At 41.8% G+C, this 24545-nt stretch overlaps 2 protein-coding genes across 5 annotated transcripts in view; one reads left to right on the top strand and one right to left on the bottom strand.

The window, feature by feature from the left end:
* Positions 1–19642, bottom strand: part of Cfap97 (cilia and flagella associated protein 97) — a 42048-nt gene extending 22406 nt beyond the window's left edge. Inside the window, exons 1-3 of one of the 4 annotated variants that reach the window (XM_076914096.1) lie at positions 19195–19642; positions 10000–10455; positions 2474–3573 (exon numbers count right to left, since the gene is read on the bottom strand). In XM_076914096.1, the coding sequence (XP_076770211.1) occupies positions 2474–3573; positions 10000–10455; positions 19195–19265 (1627 nt within the window). In that variant the 5' untranslated portion in view covers positions 19266–19642. Of the gene's footprint in view, positions 1–2473; positions 3574–9663; positions 13299–19194 lie in introns of those variants that run through there. The other 3 variants (XM_034520955.2, XM_034520956.1, XM_076914095.1) reach the window with 3 other exon arrangements.
* A 527-nt stretch (positions 19643–20169) lies between these two features.
* Snx25 (sorting nexin 25) overlaps positions 20170–24545 on the top strand; it is a 104124-nt gene continuing 99748 nt past the window's right edge. Inside the window, exon 1 of the mRNA XM_034520954.2 lies at positions 20170–20847. Coding sequence (XP_034376845.1) covers positions 20473–20847 — 375 coding nt within the window. The 5' untranslated portion in view covers positions 20170–20472. The remainder of the gene's footprint in view (positions 20848–24545) is intronic.

Here is a 24545-nt window from a genome sequence, read left to right as displayed (position 1 = left end):
GGAAGAGTGTAACGGCTCTGTCATTTTTAAATGCCTCACTTAACAGAAGATAGCTGCTTCTGCACTGTGCTGTCATTGTCGTGGAGCCCTAGAAGACTCCACTGATTATATGTAGCACACAGACAATGTAGAACGCAAGTTACTTTTCTTAGTTACACTAGCTTTGTCTTCATAGGTCTCTCTACAATCATTTAGTTTTGCTTTAAAGAAAAATCAATGCTCAATATTACATTTTTCATAAGGATGTGGTCCCTCTGTTGCCTTTATCTTTTTTCAGATGCTTGGTAACCCTTGGTAACGTGTTGGAGGGATTAACAATGTCAACCTGCCAGTAAAGAAGAGATTAACCTGTGGTGCCAGGCAGGGCATGCTGGAAGCCAAGTCTCAGCACAGGCTACCTCTTTCTCATGGACAGTAGTAGGATCTGTTAAGCATTTCCTGTAATCCCTCCATACTATCCACACAGGTACCTTTATAAAAAATTATAACCAGTTTCTTCATTTATTAATGCTTCCTTAATTTTACTTTGCTTCTACTTTTCTTCTCAAAAGTAAAGATAAAATTTGAGGCTATATATTTCTAAAATATCTTTACTTGGCCCTTTCAGAGTCCTTCTAAAGTGACCCAACTTTATATAGACAAAGTATGAAATGTATCTTTAATCCAGTCTGTTCAAGTCCTTAAATGCTTACCAAATATATCAGTCTTGATATAATCTAGTATCAAAATGTATTTACTGCTCCTCTTAAGCCCCTCAATGTCTAGTCAAGGATTTCTAGCCCAAGGTTAAATATCTGATTCCAGTCACAGTCTTTGGACATTTCAGGGGTGGAAATTCCCCAAGTTAACATCCGTGTAGAGTTACGAGGCTGAAATTGTACTACTTTTTCAAGTTCTGTTAAAATTACATTTCTAATACCCAGCTCCATTGTTAATTTTGAGTGAACATCAGAACTCTCAATCTAGACTGGACTCAAGCCATTTATATCAACTACCACATCCTATAAATAGCCACTATCTAGCTCATGGACATGTCAGTAACACCAAAAGCCTAAAGCTTTGTGTTTTAATTCCCAGAATTACATCTACTTTACTTAGTAAATACCGGATTCAATATTGTTTCACCATGCTACTGACTATTGGGATATTTGCGTATATCTTTTTATTAAACTTTTTATTTAACAACAACAATATTTCAAACCACTATTTTACACTGTTTGCCACATTCCTTACTATGTGGACATTTGCCTTTTGTAACAATTTATGAATTTTTTTACTCACAACTCATTATAGGAATTGGTAAGTTTTTCTCTTCATCTATACCTAAGCCAGTGAAAATGTTTACGCTAGGAGATGACACGTGCTGAACTCCTTCAGATGTTTGCTAACAGGATCATTTTCTATTAGAAGGTTTTTAAATATGTTATACATTTCCTATATTAAGTGGATTTATCTTTTATGTTTTAAGCCTTATATATTTTTATATGTATAGGTGTTTCCATGTAATGTATGTACATGGCAGTGACTAGCAAGGCCAAAAGGTGTTGAATCTTCTGGAACTGGAGTTACAGATGGCTATGAACTGCTATGATGTGGATAGAAACTAAACCCAGGTCTTCTGGCAAGAGTAGAGAGTGCTCTTAATCACTGAGCCATCTCTCCAAACCCTGGATGCTGTTTTCTTACTGTATGTGTTGTCATATACATGATAGTGTGCATGAAGAAAACAGCATGTTGATCTGGAATTATGAGCCTCTGGTGAGTAAATTGCCATCAGCACTGGGCTGGGTGAATGTTTAGCTGTTAGGGTTCTAATTACCAAAACAGAATAGTTGTCTGAATGAGATTCCAGGATGTTCTATATGCACACTATAGTTAAAGGAACTGAACAAACAGGATTGCTCAGTCTGTACCTATTTCTACAGCCCTCCATAGTAGATCTTGGGCCTTGCAACTCCCACCACTAACAACAGCAGGAGTCTGATTGGCTTCGGATGTCTCTCCCCATGGCTAATGACTGCTTCAGGAATGAAGAGTGTAACTAAAGCAACTTGAGGAAATACGACTAAGTGCAAGCTGTCTGGAGATGCTTCTGCACAAAGGTTCTTGTGCTTTAAGAGGTAGAGGAAGTATTTTTCTGGACACTGTATGTCTGAAGGTGAACAGTGGAATACAATGCAGTTATTTACTGGTAGCTGATTAATGAAGATAGGATTGCCTCAAAAGAGTACAAGGCACTTTGAATTTGAGAAGAACAGAAAACAATCTGAAATTTCTAGTCCTAATTGATTTAATTATCTGACAATTCAAATGATAGTACAAGCGTTTTATGGCATAATAGAATATATCTGGAAAGTTATTAAAATATCAATCATCTCAAGACAGTAACCAGAAAAAAACATGCGTATGCATAGCACATATTTGAGTTTAGTTATTAATAAGCAAATTTAATATTCAGAAGTTCAAAAATTACCTTTCAAGAGATGATTAAGGTCCATTGTGTCATGCAGAACTTTTTGTTTGGATCTACGATCTAGATTTGCATCTAACACGGATGACTTGGAAGCAAGATTCTGCCCATGCTTTTCTTTCCTTTTGGCTGATTTCAGACATCTTGAATCATTCTTTAAAGCCTCTACATCTTCGTACACATCCCGGCTCACATTTTCCTGTCTTTTAACTTTTACTTTTTGATCATGTGATTGGCCCAACTCAAACGACTGGGCAGGGCTAATATCTGGAGTTGACAAAGGAGTTACATCTGTCACATTGTCTTCGGATTCATTATAGTCACCAGGTTTTTGTTTAGTACTGGAAGGCTGTGCACTTGATTTTCTTCCTGACTTACACTTCTGTTTTGGTGATGAGGGGGTTACACTAGAAACATGTTTCCCTGATGAGTGTGAGTCAGATTTATTTTGCATGTCAGATCCTATATCTGAGCATTCTGAGCTTGATCTTGAAGATGAGGAAGACAAAGAGGAGGAACTGACTTTAGAATACTTCTTACTCGAGTTTTTTTTTAAGTTACCAGAGGGCTTAGCTGACTTAGACCTCACGTACTTCTTCCCATCGTCACTGCTTTCCTCTCCATCTGTGTAGTAATCATCCTCACCTTTCACAATTTTTGGAATTCTATTTGGAACAGGCAAGTGTAACTTATGTCCTTTTGTGGCATCACACGATTTTTTTGATTTTGAAGAAGTCAACAATGAGGAACTTCTTGTTTGTGTAGGATCATTTTCTACATGTTCCTTTGAAGAAAATTTTGCTTTTCTTTCATTTCCTTTCTGAGTAAGGTAATTTTCTTTTGTTTGTATTCCAAGCTTCAAATTCACATTTTCTGTGTCATTACCTATTTTCTCTTTAAGGTCATCATTTTGTATTCCAAATTTCAAATTTACATTTTTGGTGTCCTTTTTTTTTCCTTCCTTAATGTCATCATCATTTTGCTTGTCAAAAATGGAATTACTTTCACATTTCTTTGTATCTTCAAAATCACTGTCAAAGAAAGAATGGTCCACTTCACCTTCTGAGATATCTCCAAACCGATCCATGATGCCAAAAGAAAATCTGAAAAGGGGAAAGTACAACCATCAGACCAGAATAATTTCTAAATACTTTTCATTTTTATTTTCCCCAAATAGGAAATGTTGTAGTACAAAAAACAAACAAACAAACAAACAAAAAAACAAAAACCATTAAAAAGTAAACCAAGTTTGTTAAGTCATGATGGAGTTCCAGGGGCATCAAGTTATACAACAGTCTCAGAGTTCACAATTCACAAGGGCAGGCATATCGAAGACAGTAATATCTGAACCTGAAGGAAAGTCTCCCATCTGTATAGTACAATTAGAGTTTAAAAGAAGAAAAAACAAATGTCTAAAAGCCATTTATTGTCAGTATAATAAAATACCAAAATAAAATAAGGAAAGATTTATTTTAGCTTATGATTCGATCCTCCATGGCTAGAAGGGTGTGGTTGAGCAAAGCTGTTTTAACTCATGGCAGCCTAGAAGCAGAGCAAAGTTAAAGACAGGCCTTCAAGGACACTCCTAGCCAGTCATCTACTTCTCATCAAGCCTCATTCTCCAATTTCCCTCTAACCCAATGACTCTATCGTTAGGTTAAAGCCCTGATTTAACTGTCCTGAAATATCCTTAGACACACTCATGTATGCTTTGTTAATCTCTCCAAGGTATCTCTCAACCATATCAAACTAGTAATCAAGATTAATAATCACTGCTGATGTTAAAACTTCACAGAATCAGGTAAGCCAGTTCAATCACCAATTATTCTGGGACAAATAATGGAATCGGTCAGTGAGCTTCGGCACTTTACTGCTTGTTAACCATCCTATTCTGTTCTTTTACTGAACATATTGAGGAAGAAGCACATAAAGAGCTGTGACTCCTAGTCAATCTCCCCCATCCTTTCTCACTGAGCAGCAGAAACCCCAAGATACATAACAGGTAATACAACTAGCTTCCCAACACATTTCTGAATGTTTAATCACAAGCTGTAAGTCAGGAAGTATTACTGCAGAGGAATAGACATGTTTCAATGCATTAGAGGGTGTCTGGTATGAGACATTTTAATGTTGGCAGAAATCTGTTTAAAATAAATACCACATCATTTAGACACATGAAATTAAGTATTAGAAGAAATGAATTAAACTTCTAAGTAGTTATTTCTAGTATGGAGTAAGGACACTTAAATTACTTGACCTACAGGTTTATGCACATCTACAATGATTTTAAAGGTTCATGTAAAATATCTTACCAGCCCACATGATTATAACTATAATGAAAGCATTTCTATAGTTATATCTTTTAAAAGTATATCCTTACTTCTATTACCATGGTAATGTAATACCTAAAAGCAGTATCACGTTATTCCTGAGAACCTTGATTTCAGTCTTTCATTTCTAATCTCCTTCTCCATTAAATACAAAGAAACAAGAAGGAAGGAGCTGGAGAGATGGCTCAATGGGTAGGGCTTGTTGCTTTTTCAGAGGAGCCAGGGTCTTTCCCTAATGCCTGCATGATGCTTCCCAACCACCTTGTAACTCTAGTTCCAGGGAGATCCAACATCCTCTTCTGGCTTCCACAAGCACACATACATGCATTCAAGCAAAACACCCAGTCACAAAAACAAACAAACAAATAAAATGAACAACAAAACAAAAGTCCCTGGAGGCAGCTGGTGTATTGCTGGAAGCAAAGAGAAATAAGCATCTTATGGAAGCCTCAGACTTTTCCCAACAAGCATAGTAATCAAATATGCCTGTAGTAATGGTAATAAGGCCAGTTTGTCCTTCTAAAAATACCTATCATAAGATAGATTAAGTGTAGTTAATGGAAAAATTATTTTGGCTCACAGTCCATCACAGAAGTGAAGGGTGTGAAGCAGAGCTGTCCATCTCATGCTGGGGAGAAAGCAAATAAAGAGAATGGCTGCAGTGGCAGGCTCTTTCCCCCTGCGGAGTCTCCCTCTTTTAGTCATCCCTAGAAATGCCCTCCCAATTCTACTCTAGACACTCACATATCCGGTCAGACTGACACTCAAGGTTAAGCATCTCAAAGTTTAAAAGGCCTGACACTGTACAAATAAAAAAAAAAAAACAAAATACATATATAAACGAAAGTTTTTGCAAGAGCTCCTAAGTCCACAATAATATTCAAAGGGGACATACATTATGTTGAAGAACAGGTACACAAATGTTTGTATAATTAATACGCAGCCAACAAGGCAAGACTGTGCTTACTGTGTTTACATAAGTACATATCTTTCATTGGGACTCTGGAGCACTCATACTGTCCCCCAGAAAGGGTACATTTTTACATTACTCTCATTCAGACTAGGGAAACTGTCACAAAGGAAGCATGGAATCGAACAGAGACTTTTCCATTCACAAACACACTTAAACTTATCAGTACAGAAATTCCTACTGTTGCTTCAAAGCTAACTTTCTGAACAGTCAGTTCTTGCATTAGAAGACCGGTGACGTCCCAGCAAGTATTTTAAATAAATCAATGACTTGATATTTAAGTTCAAACTATAAATTTAATGTCTTCTTTACTACAAATATGATGTCTATGACCTGTGGTACAGAGCTGTCTGCTAAAATCTCATTGTACAAGGCATAGGGATATTAGCATCAGCGGACAAACAGAAGAAGCATTGTGTATGTCTGTGTGTCTGTGTCTGAGTGCAGTTTTCTGTGCAGTGCAGCAGGACCTATCAGGTCCCCTGGAGCTGGAGTTATAGGCTGCAGTGAGATGTACCACAGTGGGTGCTGGGAACCCAACTTAGGGTTTCTACAAGATCAGTTCAGGATATTAACCTGGAGATGCTCTCCAGCATCTGAAAGGTTTTTAAAAACACATTTGGCAATTTGTTTTTAGTGACATAAAAGAGCCATAAACTCTTTGAATCACTTCATTTGTAGACATTTATAAGTATAAAAACATAAAAGGTAGAAGTGGGAGAAATCACAGATTTATTTGTAATAAATTTTTAAAAACTACATACAGTAAAATTATTATTTCATTAAAACATTTAGATCACAGGCCAGCAAGCTACTATTCAGGGACAAATGTGGCCTGTTATATTTATGCAGATAAAGTTTTACTGGAACACAGTCTTTCATGGGTTTAGGTATTACCTCAGACAGCTTTTACATCACAACTAAGAGACTCAACAGACTCAACCAAAGATCAAAATCTTTATTATGTAATTTACTTGAAGTTTGTAGACCTGCTATAGTTAATATGTATGGATGAAAAAGATACATCTATAGTTATCTGTACTGGATTAAGAATAACTGACAGATTTAAATTAAGTTGAGGAGAGACAAAAGTTGACTTGCTAGAAGGGATTCCACTGCATTTTAACATTTCCCATTGCTATGACAACTAGTGTATGTACAATATAAGTGAAAATAGTTTCGTGTATGAAAAAGGATAAACTAAATCAGGCATACCCAGGCATAGTGCTTGGTTTCATATTTTCTGGTAGTGTGATCCAGGGACATGTACCAGAATGCACATATTAAGCCCTGTAACAGCAATGACTTACAAACATCCTCTACTAATGTCCAAGAAGAAATGGATAAGTAAATATCATTAAGATCAGATAAAAAGGATACATCGAGATCTATAAAGAAACAGTGTTGAATTAAAAACTAAATGAGCAACAATAAAATGAGAGGCAGCTATAGTCTTCAGTAGGCACACAGATAAAGGAAGTCACAGACAATGGGCTGGAAGAGCACACACTAAAAATCTAGGCGTATAAATATATGAAGAAAAGGAGGGGATAAAACCAAGGAAACACCAGTCAGGGCAGGATCCGCAGATTACTGATATCATTCTAGCCGCTCACACTAAAAAAAAGTCAGAATACTCACTGAATGGCAGGTACCTTTATAACCCAATTAGTAGCTCCCCCTCCTTAAATGGTTTTCTGTATTGTTTTTTTGTAAGATAATTTACTTTTGAAAACAACAGATAAAGAAAACAGAGTTGGCTGTTTTCCTCCGCTAGCATTTTTGGTTAATAACTTTGCAATTAAAATGGTTTTTATGTTTCCTTAAATTTCAAAAGAACAGTTTTAAAAGACAACCTAAAGTATTATAATAAACCTACATGTCATAAACCCAATGTAAGGGCATGCTAATCATTAAAGCACAGTAGTGTAAAAATTGAAGAGTGCGTGACACATTTTAAGTAATGCTTCATGAAATTTATTTCTATCCTTATACATATTCTGTACGGTGGGCCCTGTTTCTTACTGGGGGTCTCATTCACGAGTTTGAAATGTCACTGATCTACAGAATTTCGAAATTGTTACTAATTGGTAGTATAAGACAGCTGGATGGAAATTTACATTGAGTGGTACTGGAGTTTCAAGTGTTAAGGGCAATATTACTTCATCTAGGAAACTACTTCCCAAATAGATAGACCCGGCAGTAAATAGACCTAAGAAAACATTGTACTAGCTCTAAAGTAATTTTCTTGAAATTGAAGAATGTCATACTAGACAAAAATCACTAAATTATGAGATAGATTGCAGAATCTTAACCGTAAACAGTCATTTTAGGACCACTGAGATCATTGGGTCATTAATGGTGCTGGCCACCAAGCCTGCCAGCCAGAGTCTGACTCCTGGGACCTACAGGATGAAAAGGAGAACTAATTCCTCCAAGTTTTCCCAACCTCCACAGATACTAATGAACGTACCCCCAATAAGTTTATTTTTAAAAAGCAGTTATCATAACAGAAGTTCTTATTAATGGTTTGCTCAGAATCAGTACATTTTTACAAACAGCCATGTGACTTCTTACTGAAGTGTATGTTTAGTTTTATTCAGAAGTAGTTCGTTGAGATAGAAAAGCTTAAATAGCTTCAGTGCTCCACCTGGGGGGAGGGGAGGGTGCAGGCGTGTGTTTTTAAACCTAGTGCTGAGACGGTGGATCTTTAAGGACTTGCTGGCCAGCCAGTCTGCTTGGTGAGTTCCAGGCCAAACAAGGCCATTTCTCAAAAGAGCCCGAGAATGGCACCAGATGAAGGACATCTGAAATCCTCCTGTGGCCTTCTACACTGTGCTGTCTTGTCTAATTAGTTTTCAGGGTCCAACAGCAGAACCCGAAGAGAATAAATTTGCCTAAAACTTTGCCTACAGTAGCCTCCTCACTAGGCTGGCTAGAATTGCCCAGTGCTTATAAGCCAGTTACAGGTGAAGCTGAATTAAGAGGATCACCTGAGCTCTGGAGAAAAATGGAGAAGAAAGAATGGGGCGAGAAGGTGGTATAGCCACCCACTCTTACCAGACTGGGCACTCCAGACGTCTCGTTCACCTTTATATCCACAAAGTCTAAAAAAAGACCTACAACAATTAGGTAAACATTTAAAGAATGTTTATCCCACAAACAGGTCTGGAGACTTAAGGCTCAGCCCAGGTTCTTGCTCTTTGCTTTCTATGTAAAAAGAATAAAACCACCATGTTTCCAGCGTGTTTTGATAACTTTCCTTTCTCCTCATGAGAGTTGGCCCACTGCCTAAGGTATGTCAAATTTCTGGTGTTTATATTCAGAATTTCTACCGGGCAAGAGTGGCTGTACGCACATAAATTTAATTTCCAGGAAAACGTATCTGACAACCTCCCCCATTAACAATTCTTTTGCTAAAATTTACATCAAGGTTGCTACTATTCAACTACATTCGGGAATAGGCAAGAAAAAAAATGTAGTTTTATAGGATCCTTAAGATTATCTTACAATACACCGGGAAATGATAAAAATCAAATGACAGTTTATGAGACCACAGCAACCCTCTGGTGGAACCAGACAGGTTTCTGTCAAAGCTACCTGGAAGTCGCTTGGATAGTGATGTTTAGCTCATGCAGAGCTAACAGTAGAAATAACAGTGCTTTCACAATACACCAGAAATAATACACAAATAACCTGCCATTAAAACGTCATTTTGTACATTTGAGATAGTCCTTATCTGTCGATATGTACACAATAGGGCCCCAAATTAAGCAAAAATCTTGGCCCAAACTGAACATCTGTTTTTTAGGGATCTGAGGTTTCGTCCACGACCCCAGTCAGTACCCTCTTCAGACTCTGGGACATAGCAGTCAAAAGACAGTTCCTCAGACCTGTGGGTTTGGGTTCAAGTGCCCGGAGAGCGGCAGCAGTGGGCTCGGACCCCGAATCCACGCCTCCTCTAGCGTCCTGCCGGCCGGGCTACCGGTTTTTTTTTTTTTTTTTTTTTTAAAGTAGCGGTTACCAAGTCGCCCTGCGGGCTGGCGAGGCCGAGGTGGCGGCGCCTAGGGCTGAGGACAGCTTGTGTCCTCCCGTGGAGGTTCGGTGGTACCCACCCCGGGTGCTCGCCTCCGTCGGGCACCGAACCGGGGAAACGGACCCCGAACGCAGGGGAGGGTGTCTCGCCCGCTGGAAGACCGACCGGATGCGGAAGCCCGTGAGCCGCTCACCTGGGAACTGTGGCCGCTACCGACTCTCGCGCCGCGCGGAGCGTTCGGGTTCTTGCTCGCTCTGCGCACGCGCAGTCACACCTCCAGCTTTCCCCCTCCCCCACATAAGCAGCTAACCGAGACTCGCGCACACGTGAGCGCGGGCGGAAGCTGCTGGGGATAGAGTCAGCGGAAGGGGAAAGGCGGGGCGACTGCGGAGCCGAGTCTCTGCAGAAGATGGTGTGGCCGGCGTTCCTGTCGTCCATAGTTCCGGGAGACCCCGTCACAGTGATCAGGCCTGTGCTGTAGGGGCGACAGCTTCTCCGCAGGGGCTCGCGAGGATTTGGAGGCTCGTGGAAAGGAGACCACCAAGGCCTCCCTGCTGACCAGGGCATCACTTGCTCGTATACCCACGACGCTGCGGTAGGTCTAGACATCTGGGATAGTTTCCTACAAAGACGCTGAAATCTTGTAATTCTGTAACAAGACGACAATAATAAAAATGGAGGGCGACTGTGTGTTTGCTCGATTTTATTTCAGCAAAGCTCTGTTCACACAAACCAGTACTGGTGGAGAATGCCTTTAGTCTCTGCATTTAGGAGTAGAGGGAGAGGGATCTCTGTGTTCAAGGTCAGCCTGGTCAACATAGTGACATCCAGGCCAGCCAGGGCTATATCGTGAGCCCAGTGTCAAAGGAATTAAAAAAAACAACAAAAAAACCTTCAAATTGAAGCATAGTTAATGTGCACCACGGGCAGGTAACCTAGGAAGGATGGCCCTTATGAGGTCCACTTTAAGCAATCTAAAAATGATCTGTACAGACTGTTGAGTGCCTTAATTTCTTCTTGATCCATCATAGGGTCAGGAATGGCACTGCACTCCTGGTCTCTATCCTTTAATCGCCAAAGTATGAAAACATGTTACTTTATATGGCACAGGAACTTAGATTTCCATTATCCAGGAGCTCATTGTGTAATCAATCACTAGGGCCCTTATAAAAGGGAGAGGCAAAAGCTTCCAAGTCAGTTAGTTGAAGGAGCTGTGACACAAAATAGTTGAGCGATGTGTGGAAGAGTCAGCCAAAGAATGCAGGCAGCTCTGGAAAGCTGAAAGGGGAAGGAATGGGCTCTACCCCGAAAGACCTCAAATCTGCTTTGATTTTAGCTTTCTGACCTCCACAACTCCTTAATCCAACTAAATGGGATGTTGTTTATACATAACTTTGTAGTAGTTTGTTAACAGCCATAGTTAGTTCTCAGCACTTATATGAAAATACAAAGAAAGCAAGCACAGACAACATTATATCCTAGGGACTACCACTGTCTTGTTTTGTCAGAGCCATGACAGAATATCTAACACAATGAGGAAAGATGTGTTTGACTCACATTTTGAGAGGGTTCAGTCCTTCATGGCACTATAGAGCAGCAGTTCATGTAATTGTAAGGCTGGAGAATCTGGCCTACAGGGAGAGGCCAGGGCAAGGTAAAACTCTAGAGATACCTCTAGTGACCTTCCTAGGCCCCACCTCCTCTCTTTTACCACCTGCTAATAATGCCAGCATATTATGAATCCATCAAGAATCAGTCCATTGATGAGATCAGAGCCCATATGATGTCTCTGGAAATGCCCTCCCAGACACTCCCAGAGGTGAGCTTCACTAGGTATCTAGGTGTTTCTAACCAAATGTATGTGTATGATCACAACTGCAGCCATCAGACTCAAGAAAGAACTCTTATTTTGAACAATATGTTTTATATTTTTTGGGTCCTGATTACTAACAAAGAGGAACTTTTTTTGTTTCATTTTGTTGGGTCAAAGAAAGTATTTCACTTAATTTTAACTAATGAAAATATTTTGTCACTGATTTCCAGGGTAGATATAAAGTGTTTGAGTAGACATTTCTCCAAAGAAGATACAAATAACCAACAGCACAAGAAAACATAGGTACTTTACTAAGTATGATGGTTTGAATGAAAATTGCCTCTATGTGTCCATGGATTTGAATACTTAGTCCCCAGTTGGTGGAACTGTTTGGGGAGGATTAGGAGGTGTGGCCTTGTTGGAGGTATGGCCCTAGGGGTGAACTCTGGTAAAGGTCTCAGCAGACTTCTACCTCTCTGCCTCCTGCTTTTGGATTAAGAAGGGAGTTGTCATCTGTTCTATGCCTTTGCTCTGCAATCATGGACTCTGACCCTCTGAAACTGGGAACCCAACTAAATGCTTTATAAGTTGCCTTAGTGGTGGTGCTTTGACACAGCAATAAAAAAGTCACTAAGACACCACTCATTAAGGAAATGCATGTCAAAATCAATGAAGGCCTGTGAGATGGTCATGTCTGGTAGGTAAATGTGCTTGCCAGATGACTAGAATCAGATCTCAGAACTCAAGAAAACATTCAGGGCCAGGGAGACAGCTCAGCTAGTAAAAAGCACTTGCAAAGCCAGCCTGACAACCTGAATTTGATTTTTAGATTCCACAGTGGAAGGAAAGAATTGGCTCCTTAAAGGTGCCCTAGACCCTCACGACTTTTCTATGACATACCTGTGCTCACAGAGTTGCCCTAGAACCACAGCTGCACTGTAGTACACCTGTACCCACACATCAAGCGTACAGAATCAAACGATGAGGTCCGTTTTAGCCCCACTAGGAGAGTTACTATTTTAGAAATAATCCTTGCAAAAACTAAAAATAGACAAGATCAACAAGACGGACAAGACTCAAAGAAACTGGGAGCCTTTTGCATAGTTGTTATGTAAAACAGCAGGATAGGCAATTCTATGGTATTTCCTTGAAAATAGTAAATAGAATTATATAAGCTAGCAATCCCATTTCAGGACATATGCCCAAAAAAAATTCAAAGCAGCATCTTGGATATTTGTACACCCATATTCATAACACTATTATTTATAATACTCAAAATAAAGAAACAACCAAAGTCTATGAACATAAAATGTTAATACAGGTACTTGCACACAGTGGAATTTTACCCATCCACAAAAAGGAACAAAATTCTAATACATGCTATGACATGAAAGTTTAAGAAACAATGCTAAATGAAAAAAAAAAAGCTTGTCAGAAAAGACAAATACATGACTCTATTTCTAAGAGGCTTAGGATAGTGTAATTCATGGATACAAATCAGAGTGAATGTGAAGCGGTTCTGGGGAGGAGGGGATGACAAGTTTGATGGCAGAGTTTCTATGGAAGAGAAAGTTTTAGACATGGATAGTTACACAATATGAATGTATTACTACTACACTGTGAAAATGGTTACTATGGTAAAATTTCTGTTTTGTGTATTTTACAATAAAGGCAATTGACTTTTAATAATGATTCTCTTGGAGACTGGATTTTTTTTAAGTCTTATTATTTGTCCTTTATTATTATTTGTCCATCAGGCTGTTAACAAAAATCCTATAGAGTATTTTCTCTCTCATAGTTCTGGAGAAAGGAAAGTCAGAGTTCAAGGTCCCAGCAGATAAGGCACCTTAATTGCTGGTTCAGAGATGGCTTCTTCTCTGTGTCCCCTCAGTTGGTGTAAGAGTCAAGGCGGGTGTCTTATCTTTGTAACTTTAATTAGTTTCAAACCTTATTTTTAATGATGATTCTTAAATGCTTTAACCTCAATTTAGCCTACCACCCACCAGAGGTAGTGGAGAAGAAAGTATACGGGGGAAGTGCACCTGTTTAGAAATGGTTCTTTGGAGCAAATCCCATCTGTGATGTCTGGAAATCGGCAGTTCAGATCACAGGTTAATAGCTTGATCTACTTGCAAACATTTCACTGAAATACCAGGTCAGCAACATCGGTGGCACTACCTAGCAGAGAGACCCAGGCCTCAGCCTTGGTATGAGTCAGTGAGAGGGACCAGCAGGAATGCCAGGAGAAGTTACAGGCGGTGCCTCTCCCAGCAGTGAAGTGAAGATCAACGAAGACTTAAGACCCACAAGCATTGCCCAGTTAACTCTATAAGCAAGCCTAGCTCAGCCTGTCACTGTCCGTTGAGTCCTCTTTATACCCTCCAAACATCACCTGTCCTCCATGTGTCTTGCCTCAGCATGTTCCTCTGTCTTATCTGACATCACTCTGCCAATCAGCCTGAGTCTGTGGAAAAGGCAAGAAACTATAGCACACCACCAGAAGTTTTTTGGTGCATTTCTCTCTATGGAGTCCTGACAAATGCAGTTCAACTACAAAATGTTAGGCAGACCAATACATGCATGTTGTTAGCAAAGAACTCTTCATCACATATGTGTCCTTTCATGTGCTTTCTTTAGCAGAACATCCTCTCTACTGTGCTGCTTCAGCAAAACGTTCCTTCTCCACCTGTGTCCACTTCAGGAAAACATTTCTTCATGTGTTTGCCCCAGCAAAACACCTTCCAACACAACTGATTTTCTCCAAAGAACCCTTAAGTTTTCACTTCATGTCTTCTCCCCTTTCTTGAGGGAGGGTTTCCTGGAGCTCAGATTGTCTTCAAACTCACTGTACAGCTGAGGATGGCCTTCAACTCCTGATCTTCCTCTTCTAGTTCTAGAATTTCAGGCTTGCCCCATCACACCTGACTCATAGCCCCTTAACAAAATTTAACCTTTATTTTATGTGTCTGGATGTTTTGACTGGGTATAGTGTCCAATAAAGCCAGAAGAATGTGTTGGATGCCCTGGAACTTGAATTACAGATGCCAAGTGGTACAGGAAATCTCATCATGGTCCTCTGGAAGAGCAGCCAGAACTCTTAACTGATGAGCCATCTCTATAGCCTTTCAGCCCCTTTTAAGAGGCTCTAACATCACCCATACAGGCTGTACAAATGTCCTTCCTGTAGTCACACCTTCCCATAGCCAATCATTAGTAATTGGGCTTCAGCATAGGTATTTGGAAGGAGACTTAAAACATTCAGACCATGGTGATCAATTTTTCTCTGTCCTCAAAAAAAAAGTAGTGAAGTAGCATGTAGAACATTCAAAAGTTTAACCGTATGCATTTTGGGGTCATGTGATATCAAATAGTCTTAACAATTTGCCAATCACTAATATTGGATATTAAAAGGCAGTTGAGTTTACAATTATTTTTAGGTTTTATAATTTGAAAATATTAGTGTATTAGTAATAAATTATATGGCTAAGATAGATGTCACAACTGGCAAACATAAATATCACTTGTCTGTGTCCTCTGATGCCATCCTCAATAGGAGGAGACAGATGATAAGGATTATAGATTATAGATCCCCAAGGACCAGAAATGGGAACTAATGTATTTTATTTATTTATTTATTTATTTATTTATTTATTTATTTATTTGGTTTTTCGAGACAGGGTTTCTCTGTGTAGCCTTGGCTGTCCTGGAACTCACTCTGTAGACCAGGTTGGCCTCCAACTCAGAAATCTGCCTGCCTCTGCCTCCCAAGTGCTGGGGTTAAAGTCGCGCGCCACCATCGCCCGGCTAATGTATTTTTAGTAACCAATTGCTAGACTCTACTGATCTGGGTGATCTGATGATCCACCAAACATTGATTAGTGTATTTATTCAGCCAAATTGTGGTAGGTCATTGAAAGAGTAAACAGATGAGTTATACTTATTATTAAATACCCATCATGTAGAGGGCAGGATGATGGTGGTAGAGTGGCTCAGGGGTAAGAGCATTGGCCACTCTTCCAGAAGACATGAGTTCCATTCCCAGAGTGGTGATAATCTGGTAATTTGCAATGCCTCTATCTCCAGCTCCATGGTATTCAATGTCTCTTTTAGCCACTTAGGGCACTTCACCCCACCCTACCCCAACACACTTATACAAAAACATAAACATTAAATGAAAGACTCCCCACACACATGTACATTGCTCCTTGTTTTCTCCTGAGGGTATCAAAGGGGAAAAATACAAAACAGCAAAAGCTATAAACAAAGTGCAAATTTCCATCCCCATTACTGTCATGTGAAGTAACTTAAACCTCTTGGAACGTAGGAAGACAGTGACTCACACGCTGGGTGCTAGCTTGCTCCGTCTCCACTGGAGACCCAGACTGGAAGAGCAGGACTTGCAGTTGAGCCTAGCTTATACCCCACATGTCAGACTTGTACCCCCACATTCATAGATGACTTATGTGGGGGTAGTTCATTATGCAAAGATGATTGACATCATATTCTCTGGATTTCGGTTTTAGGATAGATCTTTGATAATTATTTGTCCTGGTATAAGCTGATTTAGCTTTCAGTAATTTAAAAATCTGTTTCTTTTTAAAGATTAATGACTTTGGATAAGTTTTCTTTTTTTCCCTTTTATTTAAAATAGATTCCTTTCTCACATAATATATCCTGATTATGGTTTTCCTTCCCTCTACTCCTCCCAGTTCCTCCCCACCTTCCCTCCCATCCGGGTCCATTCCATTTTGGTCTCCCACTTGAGAAGAATAGACTTCTAAGAGACAATAATAAAATACAACAGAATCAAATATAATAAGATAAAAACCTATCATGTCAAAATTGGATAAGACAAACCAACAGCAGAAATGAGCCCAAGAGAAAGCACAAGAATCCAAGACCAATTCTTTTACCCCCTCAAGAATCCCTAAACTACAACACTAAACTAGAAGCCATAATATGTGCAGAGGACCTGGTGCAGACTCATGCAGGCCGGGTGCATGGTACCTCAGTCTCTGTGAGTTCATATGAGCTTTGCTCATGTTGATTCAGAGGGCCTTGCTTTCTTGGAGTTCTCCATCCAGTCTGCTCTTAAATTCTTTCTGTCTCCTCTTCTGAGGGAGTTCCCTGGGTTCTTGGAGGAGGAATTTGATGGAGGCATTCCGATCAGGCTTGACTGTTCCAAAATATCTCACTCTCTCACTTTGCATAAGTTTTCAATATGAATATTTTTACTTACAAATATAAAACTCCATTGACTATAAAATTTACATATGTTCTAAAATTGCATTTAGAGGCTCATCACCCCGTAAACATTACTAATACATTCTTAGACAAAGATCAGTGTTGTCCACCTGCTTTGTCCAGCATTTAAACAGTCATTTCCTCCTTATTTTCATTGGAAGTTCAGCCAGAAGCCATTCCCATTTAGATTTCTACAAGATGGTGAAGATTGCCTTATGGCCTCTAATAGAGCCTGTCAGAGTACAGTAACAAAAATATATAGGTAAGATATTACTTTTTTTTTTAAAGATTTTTTAAAAATTTATTAAGACAGTACATCGTTGCTGTCTTCAGACACACCAGAAGAGGGCATCAGATCCTATTACAGATGGCTGTGAGCCACTATGTGGTTGCTGAGAATTAAACTCAGGACCTCTGGAAGAGCAGATCTGGAAGAGCAGCCAGTGCTTTTAACTGCTGAGCCATCTATCTCTTCAGCACCTAAGACATTATTTTTTAAAATTTTCTCTTTCAGTCCTTAAAACTGATAGGACATGAGGTTAGAGAGGTGGCCCACTTGTTGCTTTTCCAGAAGTCCCAGGTTTGGTGCCCAGAACCTCTACTGGGTGGCATAAGCTCCCAGAAACTTGATGCACTCTTCTGAACTCTGGCCTCGTGGACACATGCCCAGTGCACACACCTACACTCAGGTCCATCCACATACAATACAATACAATACAATACAATACAATACAATACAATACAATACAATACAATACAATATATATAATAAAGCTTTTCAAAGGAACCATTAGGACTTCACAGTAACTACTGGAAGGGACATTTCGACTCAGATTTAAGTGACTCAGATTAAGATGAGGTACTGATTCTGTGCCTCCTTTTCTTCAATGCCTTCTGAGGTCAGCTATTCCCGTCTGTCCCTTTGTGTTACTTCACATCAGTGATCCTCCAGTACACAGTAGAGGCCTAACTCTACTTTAAGAAGTAAATAAGAAGCATCGGAGCTGGCCTAGCAGTAAAAGAGAGTGTGCTCTGAGGCAGTTTTCAGACAGTGGGTTTGCACATCTCCAGCCCTGCATTCTTCTTGGGAACCAGACTTACTGCAGGGTCATGGTCTTTAGTTACAGAGTTGGCATGCAGTAAATGTTAGGCAAGTTTCCCCTTACTAATTATACTCACTCTGTCCATGCCAGGGCAACAAGCATGCTTCTGTTCTCACAGAGCAACACAGCTGGATATTCTATAACATGGCACACCGGACTTAGACTCACCGGTTTATAAAACCCTGCTTTTGCTCCTTTGTAACGTGAGATGCTAAAATCATGGAGCTCTTCAGAAATGCTGTGGTACAGAGGGTAAGTGTAGAAATGAAGGGAGTCTCAAGCGGAGAAACGCCAAATCCTAGTTCTAGTGTCTACTAGCTTTTTGAGTGAGTCAAGCACCTCTGGTGCCTCTATTTCCCATTTGTCATCAGGCTTGACAGTATCTGTTTGGATGGAGATGAAATGTCTAGAGCTTTTCTCTGTAGTTACATTTGGTATGAGAAACTCATTATCTTCCTCTGTTTTCTTAGCCCGTATAAAAGAACGAAATGTTCTGTGAATACCAATTAGTATTAAAAAGCAGTGAGCTTAGGGCTGGAGAGACAGTTCGGTGGTTAAGAGCACTTAGTGATTTTACAGGGGAGTCAGGTTCAGTTCCCAGCATCCACATGGTTGCTCACAGCTGCCCTACCTCCAGTTCTTTTCTTGCTGTGAGCACCTCATGCACATGGTACACAAACAAACACATGCAAGTGAAGGACTCCCATAAAATAAAATTTAAAAATCTTTTTTAAAAACTTTAGAAACATGAGAAACATACTTGTTTTAAAACAGTTATAAAAATAATTCACTTAAATCCTATATTCTATTAGAACTAAATATTAGGGATGATATTTAAATCCATGACTTCACCTCGCACTTGAAATCCATATGCCATTGGGGAAATTTATTATGAAGACTTGAAATGAATACATGGGTGGATTGTTTATGTACACCTGTGCATCCTCTTGAATAATAGCTTTTTGTGTCATTTGTATTTTAAGCAAGCAAGTACTCTACTTCACGACTATTGTGACTTTTTTCTTTCTTTCTTTCTTTTTTTGATGAAATGACACAATACTTATTACGGATGGAACAATCCCTTTACAGAAAAACCAAAACCCAAACCAAAAAAACAGTGTAGCCACAATATATAACCCTGCATTGTAATGCTTATTCTACTTGTCTGTTACTCGGAAGGCACTATCAATCAACATATTAGAGAACACCGCAAACTTAGGCTGCACACCTTTGATTCCAGCACTCTGAAAGCAGAGGCAAGCGGATCTCTGAGGGGGTCCAGACTAGCCTGGTCCACATAGTGAGTTTCAGGATAGCCAGGTTTACACAGAGAGACCCTGTCACAAAACAAAATAGTACAAGTTAAAGAATTTGGAATTCTTCTTTACAGTGTCATGGGGAGAGGTCCTAACTCCTTATCTGTCAAGCTTCCCTTATTTTCTTATTTCATTCGTTTTTGCCTTCTCTATTCTGTCTCCCCTCCCAGTGTCTTCAGAACTCCTTCATTTCCGTTATCCCTCCAAGACAGTCAACATCCTTTATGGGCTTTGGCAGCTCTGTTATAATATTGAGCAACATTCGGACATCTTTTTTCTCAGCAAACATCGTCTGTAGACTACCGGCTGTGACCAAGATAGGAGAGGAAAATATGTTCTCTCAAAATTATTTGAACCAGTTTCTTTTGCGTGGGTAACAGCTTTTGTACCGAGTAGTTGTTGGCAACAAAAACACAAAATCGGAGCCAAATCGATTATGGCAGCTGTGTACACTCTCTGGCACCGGGGGTGGGGTGGGGTGGGGTGGGGACTCTCTGGGAGCCTTTCCATAAGTAAGTGAGAACCACAGGCTACCCTTGGGCGGTGGGAGTCGGTTGGAAGAAAGTAGTAAAAGTGAGAATCAGGGACGGTTTTAGGTTAACCAGAGAACTAGAGGACAAGGTCGGCGTCTGGTACGGGGCTGTAACCAAGGGGAGAAGCGGAAGGGGGGGAAATAAGGGAGCACCTGAGTCGAGCTGTACTCAGGCTTCTGACACCTGCAGCAAAATTTTCCACGAACAGACGCGGTCCCCGGGGGGCGGGGGTGGGGCTCGGGAAGTAGCGAGGTCCACTGCGATTGGTCGCGCCCCTTTCCGGCCGCCCCCGCCCCCGGGTGGGCGGGGCGACCCCGCCCCACTGTCACTCAGCCGCAGGTCCCGCCCCCGCCCCCGCGCGTCTCAAGCCCGTGGGGCTTCAGTCCCCTCGCGGTCCCGCTACCTGGGCGCGCCCGGTCGGCGGGCGGCTGCGGGCCCGGCGCGGGGCAGCGGCACCGAGAGGGGCGCGGCAGTGTCTGTTAGAGCGGTTTCCGCGCAGGGCCGCCGGCGAGGGCATGAGCGCGGGCTGCCCTTGCCTCGCGAGCGGCGGCGGGAGCGGCGAGGCGGCGGGGCGCCGCGCACAGGCCACGGCCCGGGGCGGCGCCGGGGGGCAGTGGGCCGGGAGATGAGCCTGTCGCCAGCGGCCCAGGAAGCAGCATGCACCGCGATGCCACCGACAGCAGCGGCGCCCGCCGCGGCCCCACGTCCGTCGCAGACGCCTGCCGCGCTGCCCGGGGCTCCGCGGACCGGCCGCGGTCGGCGGACGGCCCGGGCTGGGGCTGGCGGGGCCCCGCGGCCGTGGCCGCCCTGGCCGTGCTGGCGCTGTGCTGCCTGGTCCCGGGCTGGGGACCGGCGGCGGGCACGGGGCCGGGCGCCGTGCTGCTGCGCCTCAGCCTGTACCTGAGCTGCGCCGCGGCCGCTTTGCTGCTGGGGACACTGGTCGCGCTCGTCTGCTGGAGCCCGCGCGCCCAGCCGCCGGACTTCGCCTCTTCCTGGAGCCGGCTGGCGGCGACCGTCCGCTGTCCGCTGCGGGTGAGTACCGGTCTCGGCTGCCTCGCGTGCCCGCGGCCTCGTGCGCGCGCAGACCCCGGGGGGCTCCCGCAGGGTGGCTCTTCAGCAGCCGAAGCCCGCGGAAGATTGGGCGGCGCGGTCTTGGCCACGCGCGCGGTTTTAGGCAACTGTAGTTACTCATCCACCATCCTCTGCACGGAGAGATCCAGGCAGGTCTCCGCTGTTGAAGTGCAGTTGGTGAGTGCTGGAGAAAAATTGCACACAGCACCCACAGGAGACAGGCTTCGAATTCAGCACTGGTGATCCTGTCTGGGTCTTCGATCCGTAGTGGGTGGGAGATAACTTTATGACGGTTTCCAGGAGAGAAAACTCAGGTCACCCAGTTCGAGGTAACTCACTCAATGGGGCCGGTGCACTTCACACCTGTAAGGTCTTGTCTTCCACCATGTTGGTTAAGTTGTAGTGCAGCTCAGGTGGATGTCTGATTTGACGGGGTTGGGGTGGGGAGTGCTCACCAGGAACCACTGTCTTCTGCTAAGAGGAAAAGCTGTCCTCAGGGAGGAGTAGGGCATCAGAGTTGTGGTTATGCAGGAATATGTAGGTTATGTTGTGGAATGTAGGAAAGACTTGTATTTTCAACGTGCTTTGCCCTCCTTCCTACTGACCCTCTGTTTGCCCTATGTCAAACTTTGCTTCCAGCCTGTTTCTACCAACCCTTTAAAAGGACCTTCATTTTATTGGAACTTGGCTGATTGATATCTTCATAAAACTGAAATTGCCCGAGATCTTGGGGGACAGGGGAATGGCAGTGGCTCAACTTCATAAAACGTTTGTTAGAGTGACTTCTGTCCCCAGAGTTTCTATTTGCTTATCAGCCGTTTATTACTTTCTGGAAGAGCTTTCTATTCTTCAAAATGACTTTCCAGAGCCTGTCACTTCAGAATGGCATCCTCACTCATTAGACTCAGGAAACACATTGGCAGTCTCAAAAGATTAGCAATGTCTACTCCACTTAAAAACTTTGACTTGGCTGTACAGTTTTCATTTGTAACTTAGAGTTGGTAAGTAGATGTCTTCTTCCTTCTTTTTCCACGTCTAATAAGTAAGGATCCTAAACATTTACCAGTTTGTTTTTAAACCTATAAGGCACACCACGGTTCTTAAATATTATACATAAGAACATAAACTAAGTTCAGTACATATTTATTGAGCATCATTTATAATCCAAATCTTACATATTCTAGAAATTTGGGTTGAATTAGCAAGTCACATAAAAGTATTATTCACTGCAGATTATATTCCCGTGGGGAACCAGACAATAAATAAGATACTTTTTGGTGGTGTTTATAAAGCAAAAAAGAAACCAAGAGCTGAGTGGTTGGATATGAATGTAGGTGAGGGAAAGAAGTGCAAATGGTGGGGTCAGGTTCACAGTTGTGATATTATCATTCACCTATCAGGGCCCCCAACCTCCTCACCATGGGGATTGCTACTCCATTTCCTTCAGAGCACACACCATCAGACTTCCTGGATTTGTTCTGCATAGGGGGAAAATTTAAGTTATCATCTAGAAAAATGATTTTGCAGATGAATTAGAGGGAAAAAGCCCAGCACTTGAAACATGACAGTAAGACAGCTAACCCCGATTTCAGGTTATAAAAGGGGTGAATTTTAACCCCGGGGAATGATATTACTGGCTGTCCTATTTCAACTCGAATACCTGTGACAGCTTTACCTATAATCATCAGGAAGTTACTTTCTAGGTTGTAAGTCATTTAAAATTGAAGAGCATGTTTGTCAGAATATTCAGGCTGTCTTACAGGTGGTGTTTACTCAAGCCCCACTGTTTGCTGTATGTGCAGTAATTAGAGTTTGGTTTTGGTTTTTTTGTTTTTTGTTTTTTGTTTTTGTTTTTAAAAAACAAAACAAACGTTCTCTTTATGAATGAAAGGCTGGGAAGCAGAGACATGTGGTGTAGTGTAAGATATCTGGAAGTTCTGTGGGAGTAGATGAGAAGCTGGACCACACAGGTCATCTGCCATATGTGGAGCGGGAGGCTGGATAGCAGTCAACCAAATGGAGCTAGCTTAACAGTGAATACTACAGAAATTCAGATTCAGAAGTTTGCACTTCGAAGGCTTTACATATGGGCTGGATAAAAATCCTTTTCTATCCCATCCCTCCCACCTTCTCTCCCTCTTTGGTTTCCTTCTGTGTGTGTGTGTGGGGGGGGGAATCTACACACATTGGTAACAGTAGATAAAGACTTGTTTTTGTTTTTTGGAGTCAGAGTCTTGCTATATAGCCCAGGCTAGTCTTGAACTTTAAAATATTGTATATGTGGTATCTGCATGTGTGTGTGGGTACACTTGCCTAAGTCCAGGCCAAAGGTCAGCAGTCGACATCTCCATCAAGTTGATTGATACTATCATAAAACTGAAAACTGCTGGAGTCCTTTGGGGCCAGGAGAATAGGAGTGGCTTAACTTCATGAAACTGTTTCTCTGCCAAGAGGCAGATGTGGAGAGACTGTGAGAGCCAGAGGGGATGGAGGTCACCAACAAAACTTGGCCTTCCAGACACAAGAGGACTGATACACTTGTGGACTTGCAGAGACTGTGGAGGCACACACAGGGCCTGCACAGGTGTAAGCCGGATGGGCTCCCAGTGCCAAGAGGGGACATGGACATGAACCACCACTCACAAAGGAAAATCAGTTTTCTCCAACTAGTTTTCTCACTGGGCATATAAACCACATTTAAGGGCAGGCCTTATGCCCAGCATAGGTGGCCAACACAAAATGCACTCAATGGCATGTTTGGAATTCTCTTTTTTGTTGTTGTTGTTTTGTTTGTTTTGTCATACAATGCTTTGTCTGGAGTTTTTTGTTTTTGTTTTTACTAAAAGCCTTATAGACCTTTTGTTTATATGTTATGGTTTCTGATTTGATTTTTTTATGGATTTTTTTTCTCTGTGTGAAAGTTTCTTGTGCTTTTTCTTTGACTCTTTTTCCTGTTTGGTTACTCTGGTTTGTTTGATTTCATCGTATCTTATTATTATTTTAGATGCCCATTTGTATTCTAAGGAGAGAGAGAATGAAAGAAAGAAAGGTGTGGATTTGAGTGGGTCAGGAAGTGTTTGGGAGGGGGACTGGGAAAAGCTGGGGGAGGGAAACTGAAATCAGTTTTTAAATATATTGTATAAAAAACTATTTTTTAATAAAAACAATTTTTATTTTATGTATGTGCTACATGCATGCGTGTGTGTGTGTGTGTGTGTGTGCGCACGTGCATGTATGTGTGGGTGCACTAGCACATGTTGAGGCCGAGGTCAATAGTGGTGTCTTTCTCTTTCTCCACATTACTATCATCATCATCATCATCCTTGTCATCGTCATCATTATTGAGACAGGATCTCACTGAAGCTGGAGCTTCGCATTGGAGCTAAACTGGCTGGCCAGTGAGCCCTAGAGATCTGCCTGTCTCTATCCTCTGAAGCTCCATTTTTACAGAGTGTATGCACTCAACAAAGATGATGGGAATCTAAACCCTGGCCCTCAAGCTTGGACAGAGTTCTCACGCACAGCCTAGGCACCCCCTTCCCCGAGCGCCTTTGGCTTTGACCTTTTCCTCTTCCTGTTGCAGCTTCTGAGTATTGGCACTGTGGGTGTGGACTATCACACCTGGGAGGCTTGTCATGCTTCTGGATGCTTTGTAGTGT

This window comes from Arvicanthis niloticus, chromosome 16 (genome assembly GCF_011762505.2).
Source record: "Arvicanthis niloticus isolate mArvNil1 chromosome 16, mArvNil1.pat.X, whole genome shotgun sequence".
NCBI lineage: Eukaryota > Metazoa > Chordata > Mammalia > Rodentia > Muridae > Arvicanthis > Arvicanthis niloticus.
Note: the sequence above shows the minus strand (reverse complement) of the source record. Positions and strands in the feature narration are given on the sequence as shown.